General features: G+C 53.5%; 1 protein-coding gene across 4 annotated transcripts in view; it reads right to left on the reverse strand.

Annotated features, from left to right (window-relative positions):
• DTX2 (deltex E3 ubiquitin ligase 2) overlaps positions 1-15,393 on the reverse strand; it is a 38,208-nt gene continuing 22,815 nt past the window's right edge. For 2 of the 4 annotated variants that reach the window (XM_070412748.1, XM_070412747.1), the window contains exons 4-10: positions 14,069-14,169; positions 8,022-8,162; positions 5,306-5,379; positions 3,816-3,974; positions 2,999-3,160; positions 1,699-1,788; positions 1-592 (exon numbers count right to left, since the gene is read on the reverse strand). In XM_070412748.1, the coding sequence (XP_070268849.1) occupies positions 365-592; positions 1,699-1,788; positions 2,999-3,160; positions 3,816-3,974; positions 5,306-5,379; positions 8,022-8,162; positions 14,069-14,169 (955 nt within the window). In that variant the 3' untranslated portion in view covers positions 1-364. The remainder of the gene's footprint in view (positions 593-1,698; positions 1,789-2,998; positions 3,161-3,815; positions 3,975-5,305; positions 5,380-8,021; positions 8,163-14,068; positions 14,170-15,393) is intronic. The other 2 variants (XM_070412750.1, XM_070412749.1) reach the window with 2 other exon arrangements.

Raw genomic sequence — 15,393 nt, forward strand, 5'->3', positions numbered from 1 at the left:
TTTGGCTATTGGACATTTATTGCAAACAGAACATCTGAGGTATGAGAAGCTGACCCAGACCCATGCCTGCCCCTGGCTAGGGGTGGGGCAGTCTCTCCTCAGCCCATGCCAGGCCCCCAGCACTGAGGTAGCTGCATCTTAAGCCCCCACAAGTACAACTCCCCAGGCTTGTGGATTCCCATGCAAATCCAGGCCTGGAGGGGAAGAGGAAGGAGGAAAGGCAAACAGGAGAGGCCCCAGCTTCGGTGGAAAATGCCCACCCCCGATAAACATGTCAGCTCCTGCGGAAAGCACCTTCCTGCCGGTCCATCTCAAGAGCAGCCCAGCCGGCAGTGGGGATGGGCGGCTGGCTGCCAGCTGGTGGTCACTGCTGCTCCAGGCAGTCCTCGGTCACTCCCTGGGCAGCCAGCTCAGCCAGCACATTCTGCAGGTAGTTGGGGTCAGGGTAGCCATGGCCCGTCACGTTGCGGTCCATCTCTGTCTTGTGATGGATCTCGTTCCACACCACCGTGTCCGTCTCGCCTGTGGTGCTGGACGTCCCCACCGTGAAGATCAGTCGCCTCTTCCAGGCCACCTTCAGCAGCTCCAGGACCTGCCCCAGGAGGAGGAGGAAGAGAAGGAAGAGGAAGTGAGGGGGAAGGAAGGGTGAATAAGCGCTGGCCTTCACAGGTTTTTCCACCCTGGGGAAGAGTTTGCCAGGAGACAGGTGGGAGCACCCACTGCCCTCCCCTAATTTGCCCCAGTAGTAAGGATGAGGTCAGCAGCACCAGCCACCCAATGTCAGCTGTGGGCTGTGTCGGTGCTGCCTGCTAGGACCTTGGTTCATTCAACATGTGCCATTAACCGCCAGCAGGGTCCCTGGGAGCTGGGCCCTTTCTCCTCTCCATTCTGTTCTGTTGCCACCTTAAGTGGTGTCATCCACAGTCCCAGATGAAATCCCATCTGTGGGGGTCCCCAGTTTTTAGCGCTAACCCTGACCCCTCTGGAATGCCAACTGCTGTTCTGACAGCCCAATGGACCTCACACTGAGCACTTCCATGACTCAAGTCTTGGCCCTCCCACCTCGGACAGTGCTGCCATTTACTCAGCCCCTGACACCTGATTAGTCTCTACTTCCAAGTACATCCTGGATGAGCTTCCTTCTGTCCCTCCTCATCGAGTCCAGGCTCCCTGCTCTCTCCCGTTCCTGCTGCTCTCCACGTTCAGCCACCTGGAGTCCATCCTCTCACAGCAGCAGAGAGAGCTTTCTCAAACCTAAAATCTGTAGCTTTTACAGCTCTTCTGACACCCTCACCTCATGGCATCATGCAGTGCTTAGAGCCCCAGTCCCACAGGCCAGCAACCACCTTCGCTCCTTGTGCACCTCACTCCCCCTCACCCACTTGGTCCTCCTTCAGGCTCCTCACATCTGCCCAGCCTGTTCCCATCTCAAAGCTGTCACACTAGCTGTTCTGTCTCCCACAGGCAAGGAAGTCCTACCTCGGGTATCAGTGCAGAGGCACAGCCTGGCCCACTAGGCTGCTCGAAGACAGTCTCTCCTCCCCACGCCCCAGGAAAGTATGACCCGGTACTCCCGGCACCTTGAGGATGCCCAGCCCACAGCAGGGTTCCTGGGAAGGGAGTGGCCTTGCACTGGACCAGCACTTGGCACAGGCCTGCCAGCAGGCAGCCCTTCCCAAGAGCGGCATGGGGCTTTACCTTGCGGCCCTGGGCATTGTCGGGAAGGTAGCACTGGCGGGGAAACCCTCTGGCAGTAAACGGCTTCCCGGGGTTGGGGTGCTCAGGGCCCTGCAGGAGGAACACAGACAAGGAAGTGGGGCTGCTCTGAGAGCGGCTCACCCACTAGAGCTGCACAAAACATGCAAGGCCCAGCCTCGCCCCTTTACCCTCCTGGCTGGGGCTGTTCCTTAGCTCAAGCGGCCAAATAAATGGCCGCCTCTCTCAAATCTTGCCCCTAGAAGACCCAACGTGAACATGGCTGCCCTCCCTGAATGCATCCTACTCCGCCTGGCACCAGACACTCCTAACTTCTTCTATTTCCCTGATGAGAACAGAACCCCTCAGAGGCTGGACGGAGGCTCCTACTTCCTTCGGCAACCCTCCAGGCACGGGGCTCTCTGGACTGGACAGCGCGTCTGCCAGCCTTCAGGACACCCTCACTCCAGCACAGAGGCCCCTCCAGTCTTCACTTTAGAGGTGGCTGGAGCAGGGCCCTGAGACAGTGGCCGTGGTCTGCACAGGAGTGTGGTCTGCACAGCCCTTGCTCCTGTCCTCTGACACACAGTGACGCGTCGCGTATGGCAACAAGTTTCCCTCTGGCCCTATGGTTCCAACCCTGTCTAGAATGCTTTAAAATTTCACTCTCAGCCAAAGAGAAGAAGTAGAAGGCAACCAGGGAAGAGCACATGATTAAATAAAATAGAGGGATGGGCCCCCTCGGTCTCCTGGTCCCCACTGCCCTGCATCTTTCCAAACTGCCCCAGGCTCTGAGATCAACCCTGGCCCACGGAAGGAGGCCTGAGGGGCCAGTGCTCCTATCTGGGTCTCCACTGGGACCCTGCGGCCTTCTGCTAGGATCTTTGTCTTGTTTCTGACATCGAGACTCAGCCCTGCCACTCCCAACCCAGCCTCATCTGGCTACTGAGCCGGTCTCTCCATCAGTCTTCACTGCTGGCACCTCCCCCGTCCTGTCCTGTGGCCCCAAGAGGGTCCTGCCCCTCAACACAAGTGTTCTTCCTGCTTATACACTTGACCTTCTGCCAAGTACAGATCCAGCTAAGACGTCTCTGCCTCCAGGAAGCCTTCCCTATCTCAGGAAAGAGCTGAGGGCCATTTTTGCTTCCTAAGAGCTTGCTGTAACCCCCTGCACTAGTGCCTCCTGGTTCCTGGAGGCCTGAACTTGGCAACCCGGACATCCCCACAGTGACAGGGGACAGACTGCTGGGACAGGGCTGATTCCAGGCAGATCCCAGGAGGCTCCTCTTTGCCAGGCCCTTACCTGAATGCCATGAGGAATGTTGTAAACTATGAGTATTGTCCCGCAGTCCTCGTGGCCAGGGAGGGATACCTGGAAGCTGAACACCTCCATCTTCCCCCGAGGCTGGGTCCCAGTTTTCTCTCCATAGATGGTTTTGCAGGAAGGACACTGTAAACTTCCATCCTGAGACAAGGCAGAACGCCACACACTGAGCTGGAGGCCCCGAGGGAGCACCTAGGCACAGCCACCCACCATCTAGATGGGAAGGAGGCCTGCAGGGGGGCAGGTCGGCTGGTATCACACATCGGGTCTGGGCAGGTGGCCCAACTCCCAGGCAGCCTCCTCACACAGAAACTTGATTCCAACAGCTTCCTTAGAAAGGCAAGTTTTGTACCAGAAACTCGTTATATAATTTTCATTAAAGGAGACTGGCATCAGGGAGAAAAATCAGGTTGATGAACAAAAGTCCCCACAGTCTATTCACATTTCAAGTCAAGCAAGAAACCCTGTGACTGATCAGCTGTTGGTGCTGGCACCCTACTGGTACAGGATGCACAGGGATACTGTGGAGAAAGGCCAGGCCACGCCTGAAGGTCTGCCACATGTCTCAGTTCTCTCCGTCCTCCCAACCTCTGTCCATTCTGGCTAAACGCCACTGAAGGAAGAGCAGCCAGACATCACCTGCCACCCCCAGCCCCCAACCCCATCCTGTTGCAGGGAAGGGGCTGCCTCTGAGCACACCCCAGGTCCTTCACAAGGCAGCTACAGTCACCCGCTCAGATGCAGGATGACCGGGACAGGTCACCCCTGGCCCCCACCCTGGGTCAGCATGTAGCACCTTATTTCCATTGCAGTACATGGCCAGCAGGCAGAGCAGATGGAAGGCATGGCTACACTTGGTGAGGCGGCCCACAGCCACTGGTCCAATGGTCGTGCTGTTGGTCACGTCACTGTACCCAGACACCATGGACAGTTTCTCCATACAGATGATGCAGTCCTGGAGGGGGACCAACACAGGGAACGTTTGCCAAAAGAGACACTGCACCCAGAGGCGAGACTTGTAGGAAAAGGCCTTCATCTGCTGACCTGCCAGAGTTACAGTCAAAGTCAATTCAACAGTCATTTGTTCCAAGAGGCTGGGAACAGATGAGTCACTGGGATCTGTGCCCTCAGGGGCTTACCATAGTAGGAGAAAGGATAGGCAGCACTGAGCCAGGGGCCAGTGCAGGAACAGAAGCAGAGGCCAACACAGCAGCAGGAACAGCCAGATAGAGAAGAAAATAGGAGAGGCCCTCCAAGCTGGGTTTACAAGGAAAAGGGGAACTTGTTGGATGGGTAGGAGTGGGAATGGACGTTCCGGCTACAGGGGAGAGAATGATCTGAGGCATGAACCAGCGTACAGTCTGGGAGGGGTGGTAGCACCTGTAGGGGGCAGGGTGAACAAGGTGTAGATGAGACAAGACAGGTGAGGATCAGATCCTAGAAACTTCTGATCATGCTCAGGAGTCGGGGCTTTGTCTTATATATCAGGCCTCATGGAGGGGTTTTCAGCAGGTTTTTAGCACAAAGGCAAAAAGAAAGAAAAATTAGTGCTGTGAAGTGGGAACAGAGAGGACTGGAGGGAGGATGGGGGACACAAGGATGCCTTTCAGGCTTCTGTCTAAACCTTTACCGACCGTATGTTTCTCACGTACTCAACTTGCAGGAGAAACAGGCCAGTGAAGAGTCCTCGGTTCTGTACGGGAAGGACTGACATTTAGCCCATCTCCTCCAGATTCTCAGGACTCTCCATCAAATCAGAGACAAGTGGCACTCATGGCCCCTCAATGTAGCTCAGCAGAGAGAGAGGTTCGGGTCCTACTGACGCTTTCACAGGGTCTGGCAGGCCCTGTTAATTAAAGGAACCCTGACCTGCTCTCCCACAGCCAAGGGGTAGGACTGCTATCTGGACAAGGCCACTTCCCTTGTACACCAGCGTCAGCCCTTGGGGAGTGGGGCAGGCTCTCCCATTCCTTGTCTCCAGGACTCTCAACCCCCAGGATGGCACAGGACTACACAGAGCCCGGTACAGCAAGCGAGGAGCTTTGCTCAGGATCACACTTGTTTGTGACAAAGCTAAGATTGAAATCTAAGTTTCAAAAGCTACAGCCGCCTCATCTTGGTAAGGCCTGCCTCACAGGGAGGCTGGGAGATTAACCCCAAGTGCCCAGGGCATGGTGCAGGCATCGGAGGTGCCCTTCTAGCACAGACCAGGTTGGCAGCCTTCTTGTCTGGAGCTGCCCCTTGTATCCAAACAAAACGACAAGCAGCCTGGCTCCTGGCACCTACCTCATCTGGGGCTGTTTTCAGCTCTTCAGTATAGTTTCTTACCACCTGCTCGGGCTCTGGCTTTGGAGTCCCTCCTAGAAGAGAAGAGAACATCAGCTGTGTCCCAAGGAGTAAGAACTGGAGATGCTGAAACCACAGAGAAAGGAGGACAAGGGAGAAGTCCAAGCTGCCAGGAGGGGTCAGGAGGGCTGAGAGGAACATGAGCATGCAAGAGGGAGACCTGGAGTCAGGCGCACAACACTCTGCTTGGCTGAGCCCTATCCAGGCCCACGCACTGGGAGCCCAGCCCAGGAGCCCCGGAGGCAGAGGAAGAGGAGCAGAGACAGCAGCTGGTCACAGCCCTCAGGTCCCTGTGCACATTCGGTCAGGAAACCAGACCCAGGCTCCTTGGAGGACATGTGGAAAAGTCAAACAGCAGTTTTTAGAACAAATTATTCTGGAGCGTGTGCTGGCAGTGTTATTTCACTCCAGTTTCATTATTCTTGTAATAAAGTCACGGTAAGAGAAGTTTTATGAGGCTAGTGTGTAGTGGGTGCCTACCCCATGTGAGCGTCTGTGTGCACGCTGACTGCAGACGACGGCCACACTGACACTGTCACAATAAGCTGCCAAGTCTTCTCGAGTCTGTCCCCGGACTGTGGAATCTTAGTGACACACCTACTTGGTTCCTAAGGCGAGTGATCTGGGAAGCAGCCAAGATATGCAGCAGGAAGGGTGTCCTGGCTGCCCGCTCCTCTCAAAACCTCCCATTCCTCTGTGCACATGTGCAAGAGGCTGGGAGGGGAGCCCTGCACCACTGACCCCGTACCAACAGGCCTCACCCAAGGACAGGAGGGAATCCATACAGCCAGGGGGGCTTGTCCAGACAGACAGCGGCAGAACCAGAGAGAACAGTAGCAAAGCCTGTGCGAGAGCAGAGAGGAGGGGCCAGGGAGACCAGGGCAACTTGGGAACACCGTCCTGCAGGGCTCCTCATCCTGCCTCAAGGTCACTGGGGAGATCCTAGCCTCCAACACCAAAGGGCTGTGGCTTGAACCCAAGCTCATGGCCATCAGTTTGTGGCTGCAAAGACTTACAGGCCTAAGGCTTCAAACGCTGAGCTCCCTCTAGACCAGAGGCCAGGTGACAGTTGTGAAGGGAGCAGATAGGCTGGGGTCAGGCAATGTCTGGCTCTTGTGGTGGGACCAAATCATGCTACCTGAGTCTCAGTTACCTCATCTAAAAAGTGGACCTAATACCGACCAAAGCTGACAACTACAAAGGCATTAGCTGTTATTACCTGAAAGGCAGCTGCAGGCAAAAGAATACCATACTCTACACGCCCCCACACACACATACCAATAAGCCCCCTCTCCTCCCATACATACCCATACATGCACAGACACTCACAAACTTCGAGGACCTGACTCTGGTGAGAAAGCCAGGCCAAAAAGCACAATGACCACCAACACTGGGTGGCTGTCTGGAATCGGAGACTATTCAGATTTGTGGGAGGAGCCTCGCAGAAAAACCTGGTGGCTACAGGCCAGTCTCCAGATGAGCTTAGGAGCCCAACCACCAGGACCAGTCACTGGCCCACTTCTGGTGAGGCGCAGCTCAGCCTCCCATCCCCCACCTACCCACGCTGGCCCAGGCAGCCTCTCTAACTGAAGGTAGCTTTCCACGAGCCACATTTCTCCAAGGGAGCCAGCCAACCCCATGAAAGGGACACCTGAGCCCAAGAAGGCCAGGTCTGCTAAGAGCCTAAGTGTTCTTTCAGGCAAACCTGAGTGCCTCGGAAAGCTGCTGGCCTGTCCTGCCCACAGACCTGTCTGTCTCCACCTCCAAGGAGAGGAAGAACTGGACTGGAGTCAGGAACTGAGCCTTTGTGGACTGCTGGGGGTAAGGGGGAAGAGTGGGGTGGGGCTGGGTAGGTAAAGCCCTGCCCCCTCCCTGGGCCTTTCATCTGTCCTAGGGGTGCCTGTTAGACAGGCGGTGGACATGATCAGAGCAGCCACCCCACTATGTTCCAGGTGCTTCCTGTGTATACTGTCTACTCCTCCCACAACCAATCCGCTAAGTAGGAGGCATCGGCTCATGAATGGAGGAGACACTTGTGTGAGATCACAAAGCTGGTGAGTGCTGGAACCAAGACAAAACCCAGGACTGGCTGAGCCAGGGCTGTGCTCCCTGCTCACATCATCCCAAAGGTCACTGGCTCTCAGCAGTCCATGCTCCCTTGGCCCCATGATGGAGCTGGAGCCACAAACAGCTTTAGAAATGACAGGTTTAGAACTTCTCACCCAAATCTTGTTAAAACTCACAGTGGTTCTGAAACCACTTCTTCCCCAGCAGGGTGATGGGCAGGGCAGTGGTCATGGGGACCCCTGTGAAGTAGACCCACCCGGGGGGCCAGACAGGTCTGGGGGCCTTTCCTGAAACACACACTGGCCCCAGGGAAGGGACAGTTATCCCTCATCCTGGAGCAGGCCTCACCCCACACCTGTGTTTACAAAGTCACAGTCCATAAAAACAGGCCACTTGCCATCTGTGCCAGGGAGACAGGATCTGAACTCTGGGACGGCAGGGATTAGGGCTCGGAGCCCACGTCCCAGCAGGTGAAGGAAGCGGAGAAGGGCCATGGGAGTCAGAGAAGAGGGACTGATGCGAAGTCAGAGGCAGCAAGACTTGGAGGCGGCTGAGCAGAGGCCAGAGAGTATTTGTGAGCAGAAACTACCTTTCATGGACATTTTCCTCAATCTCTTAACTGAGCTGTGACTTTTAGAGGCCAGACAGGAGGCGGGAGGACTGGCAGGCTGGGGTGCGCGGCTAAGACACACAGGGAGTCCGATGGCTGACATCAGAATACTCGTCATGCCTACACGGGGTACGAGATCAGACATGCAGAGGGGAGAAACATTAGGAGTCGATTGGTGCGTGATGTCCACAAACCCCAGCTGGGTCCAGGCAGCACTGTGAACGGCCATCAGGACCCACTGGTCTCCCTGGAGAATCTGGAGGCTCGAGGCTGCCAGGACCTATCCAGGCTGGCAGGGCAAAGCTCCAGGCAAGCCAGTGAGATGCCTGGCTCACTGGAGTCCTGGCCCCAAGTTCCACAGGTGTCTATCCAAGGAACTGATCAGCTTGCACCCAGAGCATGCAGGAGTGAGGCCGTTTGCTTCAGGAGGACGTAGGGCACAGTGCCACCCTAGGAAGCCTCCTGAGCAGTTCCAGGTGGCGTCTCCCCATGCCAGGCACGGAGAAAGAGCAGAAGGGCAACATGGAAGGGTGCAGCCAAGCTACGGAAACATGGAGGGACTCTCAAGCTCACAAACCTCCCCATGTTCTCCCTGCACACCCCCTTAGCTCCCAGTCACTGCCTCCAGGGAGCACTGTATGCTTTCTGTACCCTAACCGGACTGCAGTCAGCGGTCGCCAACCGGTGGTCCGTGGATCATTGGTAGTCTGTGAGGTCCGAAAGGTTGGCAACCGCTGGTCTAAGTGGCTTCAGTGCCATTGCTGGGGTGGGCAAGCAGGAAAGCTGACCCTGAGCCTACTCCCCAGCGAAGGTGTCCCCATGGCCCAGGTGACTGCTCCTCTAGAGCAGCATAAGTCCCAAGCCATGGCTTCCTCTTCTGGTAACCTCAGCTGAGGCTTAAATAGCCCTTCAGCCCTGGGTGGGCATGTCCACAGGGGGAGGGAGCTATAGCAGGCAGCCCAGCTGAGATGGATGTCCATTCTTGTCATACTTCCTGGTGCCTGCAGGGGGAGGCCTCACTCCTCAGCCAGGTGTTCCACCTGTCCTACCCGCCTCTTTTTTTTTTTTTAATATATTTTATTGATTTTTTCAGAGAGAGGAAGAGAGAGAGAGATAGAAAGTTAGAAACATCAATGAGAGAGAAACATTGATCAGCTGCCTCCTGCACATCCCCTACTGGGGATGTGTCCGCAACCAAGGTACATGCCCTTGACCGGAATCGAACCTGGGACCTTTCAGTCCGCAGGCCGACGCTCTATCCACTGAGCCAAACCGGCTCCGGCCCTACCCGCCTCTTAACTGACCCTCATCCCACACTGCTCCCTGAGCACTCCCTGAGGGTCCAACACTTCCTGGAACACAGCATGACCTCCTATTGGAGTGGCTATTCCTGCCACCCTCTCAGCCTATTCTGCCGTCCACAGCACCACTTCCCCAATCCCTCTGGTCCTCAGTCTAGCTCAAAGCACCTCCTCCTGAGGGGAGCTCTGGGCTTCTCTTTAAGTACCTCCCTGAGTGTGGCATTCTGGATGCTCAGAATCTGGCTAGGGAGCTGGGCACAGCCTGGGGGAGGAAGTGGAGATCCTGGACTTGCTGAGCCCTACTTCCCCCCCTACCAAGGCCGACAGAGCTGCCCACTCCAGAGGCAATCAGAGGGCCTTAGGATCCATCATGCCAGCCACTGTGGCCTCTACCCCTGGGGCCACCATCACCATCCCCAAGAGGCCACACATGAACAACACTCCTGCCCTCTCAAGGCCGGACCCATTCTCTTGAATTCAAGGTGCAGACACAGCTCTCCACTTAGAAGCCTGCAGAGGTCTGCCTTCTTGTGGAAGAGTGGGAAAGCAGCATGTGCTGGACAGAATGGTCAGGGGACACCAAGACGGACCATCGTATCTTCCCCAACAGCAAGGGCTCAGGACAGCCACCCAAAGTCCTAACATCCCCAAATAACTGTAACAGCTCAGAGAGCCACAGCTTTTCCTCCGTTCATCTGATCTGTCAGAGCCCCCGAGATTTCAGGCCTTTACACAGGCAGATGTGTGAACACCCCTTTCTGGCACCAAAGATCGGCCTTCGTCCAGTGACCAGCTCAGGTCTAAACTTATCCTCCTCTGGCTCTGGCCTTACCAATCAGGGTTCAAGCCCAGCACCTCTCCTCCCTGGATGACTGGTCCTGGGCAGGTTGCAGCAGCATAAAATGTAGATACACCTCCTCCCTCACAGGATGGGAACCAAGCCCCAGCAACGCCCACTCCCCAAAAGAGAGGTCCAGCCATGCCACAGCCAGTGAAGCTGTCATCTGAGGCTGTCGCTCCTGGCCTGGCCTGGAGGTGGCTCCTCTGTGGACCTCCTCCGCCAGTGCAGAGGGGCACAGTCCAACGGTATGGCCACTTGTTTGTAAACCTACCTGCACAACCCTGTGTCTAAGTACTCAGCTCACTGCAGCCGTGCCTGAATCCATACTGCCAAACCCACAAACCTAGTCCAGGCTGAGAGAACACTCTCCAGACCCTGCTTCTTGGGGGCTGGCCTGGGATCTCTGGTCCCGGTGCCCTAGACAATAATCTCAACAACAGGTATAAGCCAGAGGCTGCACTCAGGGTAGGTGGCGTCTGGCCATGGGCTCCAATCCAGTCTCTACTCTTTTCTAGCAGGGACCAAATTCCTGAACCTTGGGGTCTGTTTCCCCAATAAGGAAAGTGAAGGTTAAAATACCCGCTTACTTCCAGGACTGCTCTTAGAGTCAAGGAAGGGGGGACAGTGAGAACAGTTTCAGGTACTTTCACTGTAGCATTTTTGCCATAAATATTCACTGCATAACTAATTGGACATTAGGCAATTTTACCAAATAACTGTAACAGCTCAGAGAGCCACAAAATCATGACAAAAGAGGGACATTAAAAAGGAATAACATTGCCGAAACCAGTTTGGCTCAGTGGATAGAGCGTCGGCCTGTGGACTGAAAGGTCCCAGGTTCGATTCCGGTCAAGGGCATGTACCTTGGTTGCGGGCACATCCCCAGTAGGAGATGTGCAGGAGGCAGCTGATCGATGTTTCTCTCTCATCGATGTTTCTAACTTTCTATCTCTCTCCCTTCCTCTCTGTGAAAAATCAATAAAATATATATATTTTTTAAAAAGGAATAACATTAAAAATATGTATTGTGAAATATAAAATATTTGACGACCTGTGTGTGTGTGTGTGTGTGTGTGTTAATCCTAATCTGAGGTCATTCTTTCCATTGCTCTTTCAAAAAGAGTGGGAGGGATAGAGGGAGGGAGGAGGGGAGAGAGAGAAACATTGATGTGAGAGACATACATCAACTGATTGCCTCCCACATGCGCCCTGTCCAGAGGGCAGGGAGGGAACCTGTAACTCAGGTACGTGCCCTTCACCAGGAATCGAGCCCGTGACACTGGTGTGTGGGCCAGTGCTTTAACCGCTGAGCGCACCAGCCAGGGCCATTTGACTACACCTTTAAAATGTGTGCAGGTTCATCAGGTACAAGCCACAGAATCAAATCAGGCACTGCACCAATACCTGATTTTATTCTGTGGCTTGTACCTGAGCACTTGTCTTTGTCCTATGGGAAATGTGGGTTCAACTCTCTTTCTCTACCCAATGTTGTGTGATCCAAAATAAGAAACCAACTATCTCTCGGGGCAAATCATCGTCATCTGGAAGAAATGCTATTTTAACCACCACTATATTTAAGTACTTTGTTCATGGAGAAATAAACCAACTAAACAAAAAAGAAACCAAACCAACCAAAACAAAACATGTCAACCAGTTATTTTATCTTTTTTATGGCAAAACTGCCTTATGGCCAAATAGTTAGGTGGCAAGAATGTCTACAGTAAAGATGCTATGGTTCTCGGCCTTAAGAGTAGAAGAAAGGGAACTAGAGCTACTCAATACCCAGACCACTTCTGGAGGTTCTTATAACATGTGTGTTAAAACCTTAGTGATTAGAGAGCGGAATGGAGCCATGTAACGTGCAGGCCAAGACTGTTCACCCACAACCTTTCTCCAACAAGACTGCCACCAAACACATGCACTCATGCACATGCACGCACACACATGCACGCAGGCGAACACGCACCCACACAAGTCTGATTCATCCATGGCAGCTGATGTCACAAGAAGACCTAAACTGGGCAGAAACTTTCTAGTCACCACCTTGCTCACTGTTCTCTGTTCTAGCAGAGGGTTAATGACTGAACAGCTGAAGCTGGTGCCAGAGGGCCTGCAGGGCAAGGCCACCCCTCCTGGGGCTTTCCCAGACACACTCTCCCATCTCCTATTACCTTCCTGATTGATCCTCCCATTTCCTTCAAGGGCTCTTCTTCCCATTGTCCCACCCATGGGGGGAAGAGGCCACCCTGAACTGCTTGTCCGAGCTGCACATCCAAACTCCCACTGCCTCTAGGCCAGTTCCATCTATCTATACCAGCCATTGCCCCCTTCCCCTCCCAATGTTCCCACCAGACTCAGGAGCAGCACAGTGTAACAGCTGAAAGGCTAGATTCTGAGGACAGAATGCTTGAAGCTGCATCCCCGCTCTCCAAGGAGAGGCTGGCTGATCTAGAGAAGTTTTGGAATTCTCTGAGCCTCAGTTTCCTCAAGTGTAAAATCGGAATAAAGTTCCCACCTCACAGAGCTATGGTTGGGATGAAGTGAATCAACACACATACAAAGCTCCTAGTGAATGCTCACGAATAATTTCTTACAGCACTGCCATCAGCAGCTGTACACCAGGCCTTGTTCTAGCCTTTCTCTCTCACAATCAGGTCCATCACCAAGTCAGAGCTCTTACCTCCATCCCACTGTCATGGCACTACTGGGGCCTTGGCTGGCTTACCTGAGGCATGAAGTCAGACTCCACAAGGGTCTCCCTGCCTCCAGGACTGTCTTCCCCATGTTATCACAGCAACTCACCTAACACACACACTCCGCTGATCTTATTCCCCTGTTTTGACCTTTAAATGACGAAGGTTCACTACATTGAGTCTACCTTTCTAGAGCACTTTATATTTCTCATAAGGTAAAAAATAACTTTTAGTGCCTCCATAACATCTGTAAAAAGAACTTAAAAAACAGTTCCAAGATGTATGGTTAACAAAAGATCTAGATAGACACAAAAGCCACTTATTCATAATGTCACTCCAGCCAAAATAGTTCTGGAACTTTCCCAGAGGTCCCTTTAAGGAAATGACTAATGCATTTCAGGATAGGAACGTGATTCTTGAAACATAATTCAAGATGATGTGAAAATTTAAAAGATGGCACCTGGCCCAGGAGCTTAGTTGGTTAGAGCAGTGTCCTTGGTCAGGACACATACAAGAATCCTATATAATAAAAGGCTAATATGCAAATCATCCAGTCACTATGACGCACACTGGCCACCAGAGGGCAGACGCTCAATGCAGGAGCTGTCCCCTGGTGGTCAGTGCGCTCCCACAGGGGGAGTGCCACTCAGCCAGAATCCAGGCTCACGGCTGGCAAGCGCAGCGGCGTGGCGGGAGCCTCTCTCGCCTCCACAGCAGCGCTAAGGATGTCCGACTGCCGGGCCTAAGCCATTGGTCGGACATTCCCTGAGAGGGCGCAGGCCAGGATGAGGGACCCCCACCCCCCAGTGCATAAATTTCATGCACCAGGCCTCTAGTCAACCAAAAAAAACAGAAATGGGTGGAGCAACAAACTGATGTTTCTCTCTCTCTCTGTCCCCGACCCCCCTAAAAATTAATAAATTAAAAAGAATCTTTTTGAATTTTAAAGATAGGGAAAGGTCCACACCAGGGTACCCACCTCCTAAGAGAGAAAGGAAGGGTACCCCAGGCTCACTTACCAGGTGTACACCATCACTGACAAGAGGCACTGCCCCCTCAAAGGAGCCCATTTAGGTTTCCATGAGAACACAGAGGGTAATGACCCTCACCCCACAATCTCCTCCCACTGCCCCTAAGTCTTGCCAAACACAGTCTGTTCCAGACCCCAGAGCCCGAGAGCAGCATGCCTACCTGCAAGGGCTTGCTGGACCCTGCTGGGCTTCGGCATCTGCACGGGCACAGTGGTGGGGATGCTCCCAGGGTTGCTCACAGGACCGCTGGGCATGGAGGCACTTGGGGAGAAGAGAGCAAAGTTTAGTGTGTGGAGCTGACTTAGCAGAAAGGAGAGTCAGAGAAACACTGGTTAGAGACACACTGGTGCTGCCGAGGTCCCTTCACAGTTTCACTTTTCACAGCTGCTTCTGTGTGAGTGAGGGCTTCTGCTTTTTTTTTTTTTAATTAAAGATCTGATGAAAAGCATCTGAAAAGAGGAGCAAAGAAATCTGAATTTCACCACTCTCAGACCCAAACTAACCTATAGAATCTGAATACTTCAAAATGTTAAGCCCAGAGCCCGGTCTACCATCGCTTCCTCTGCAAAATCACCTGACAAGAATCAAACTTCAGGCCAGGCAGGGACTGCTGGGATATGAGGTGTCATCATTTTACAAAGAAGCTTAAACTATCAAAAAATGTTTTCTTGGCAAATCCAGAGACTCTGAAGACAAAAAATTTTGAGCTTGCTAGCTTCATAAAAATGAGAGCTCTAGAAGGAGAAACCAAGATGGTGGCATAGGTAAACACCTGAAATTAATGCCTCGCATAACCACTTCAAAAATACAACTAAAAGACAAAACGGACATCATCCAGAACCACAGGAAGGCTGGCTGAGTGGAAATTCTATAACTAGAAGGAAAGAGAAAAGCACACTGAGACTCAGAGGAGGTGCAGAAGTAAAGTGCAGAGGTACAGAGGCGCATGGGGAAAGGGCTGGCAACTGAGGACTCGGTTGTCTTTTCCAATAAGGAGGGAGACACAAGCTCCCGACGGCTCTGAACTCCAGTTCCGGGCAAGTCTCTGGGGACCCAGACTCATACGGGGAGAAACTGGACTGTATGGCAGCCGGCGGAACTTGAGGGTGGTTTTCTCTCAGAGGTGCTTGCAGCGATTACCGCGGGACACTGAGACCCTGGACATCTTAGGGCAGGACTGAGGATCAGCCATAGCTGTTTGCTCCGCCCTGTTGATTCTCTGAGACCCTGCCTCACCCAAGCTGTGCGCAGAGGCTTTTGCATATGAATGACCTGGCCCTTTGCAATCTAAAATTACCTAACAAACTGCAGCTGGGTCAGAGAGTCCCAGAATATCCAAAAGAAGGCCCAGGGCCCCACAGCGCTTGCATTGCTTCACAGCTGGGCCTCATCTGGGCACCTCCAAATCCCAAACAAAGAAGAGGAATCTGCAGATCTCTCCATAGCTCCTGCTGGGTAGCCTCAGGCAGAGGCTAAATTAGCACC

The sequence above is a fragment of the Myotis yumanensis genome, unplaced genomic scaffold (assembly GCF_028538775.1).
Source record: "Myotis yumanensis isolate MYYU_CA2020_CCGP unplaced genomic scaffold, mMyoYum1.0.hap1 SCAF_4, whole genome shotgun sequence".
Classification (NCBI taxonomy): domain Eukaryota; kingdom Metazoa; phylum Chordata; class Mammalia; order Chiroptera; family Vespertilionidae; genus Myotis; species Myotis yumanensis.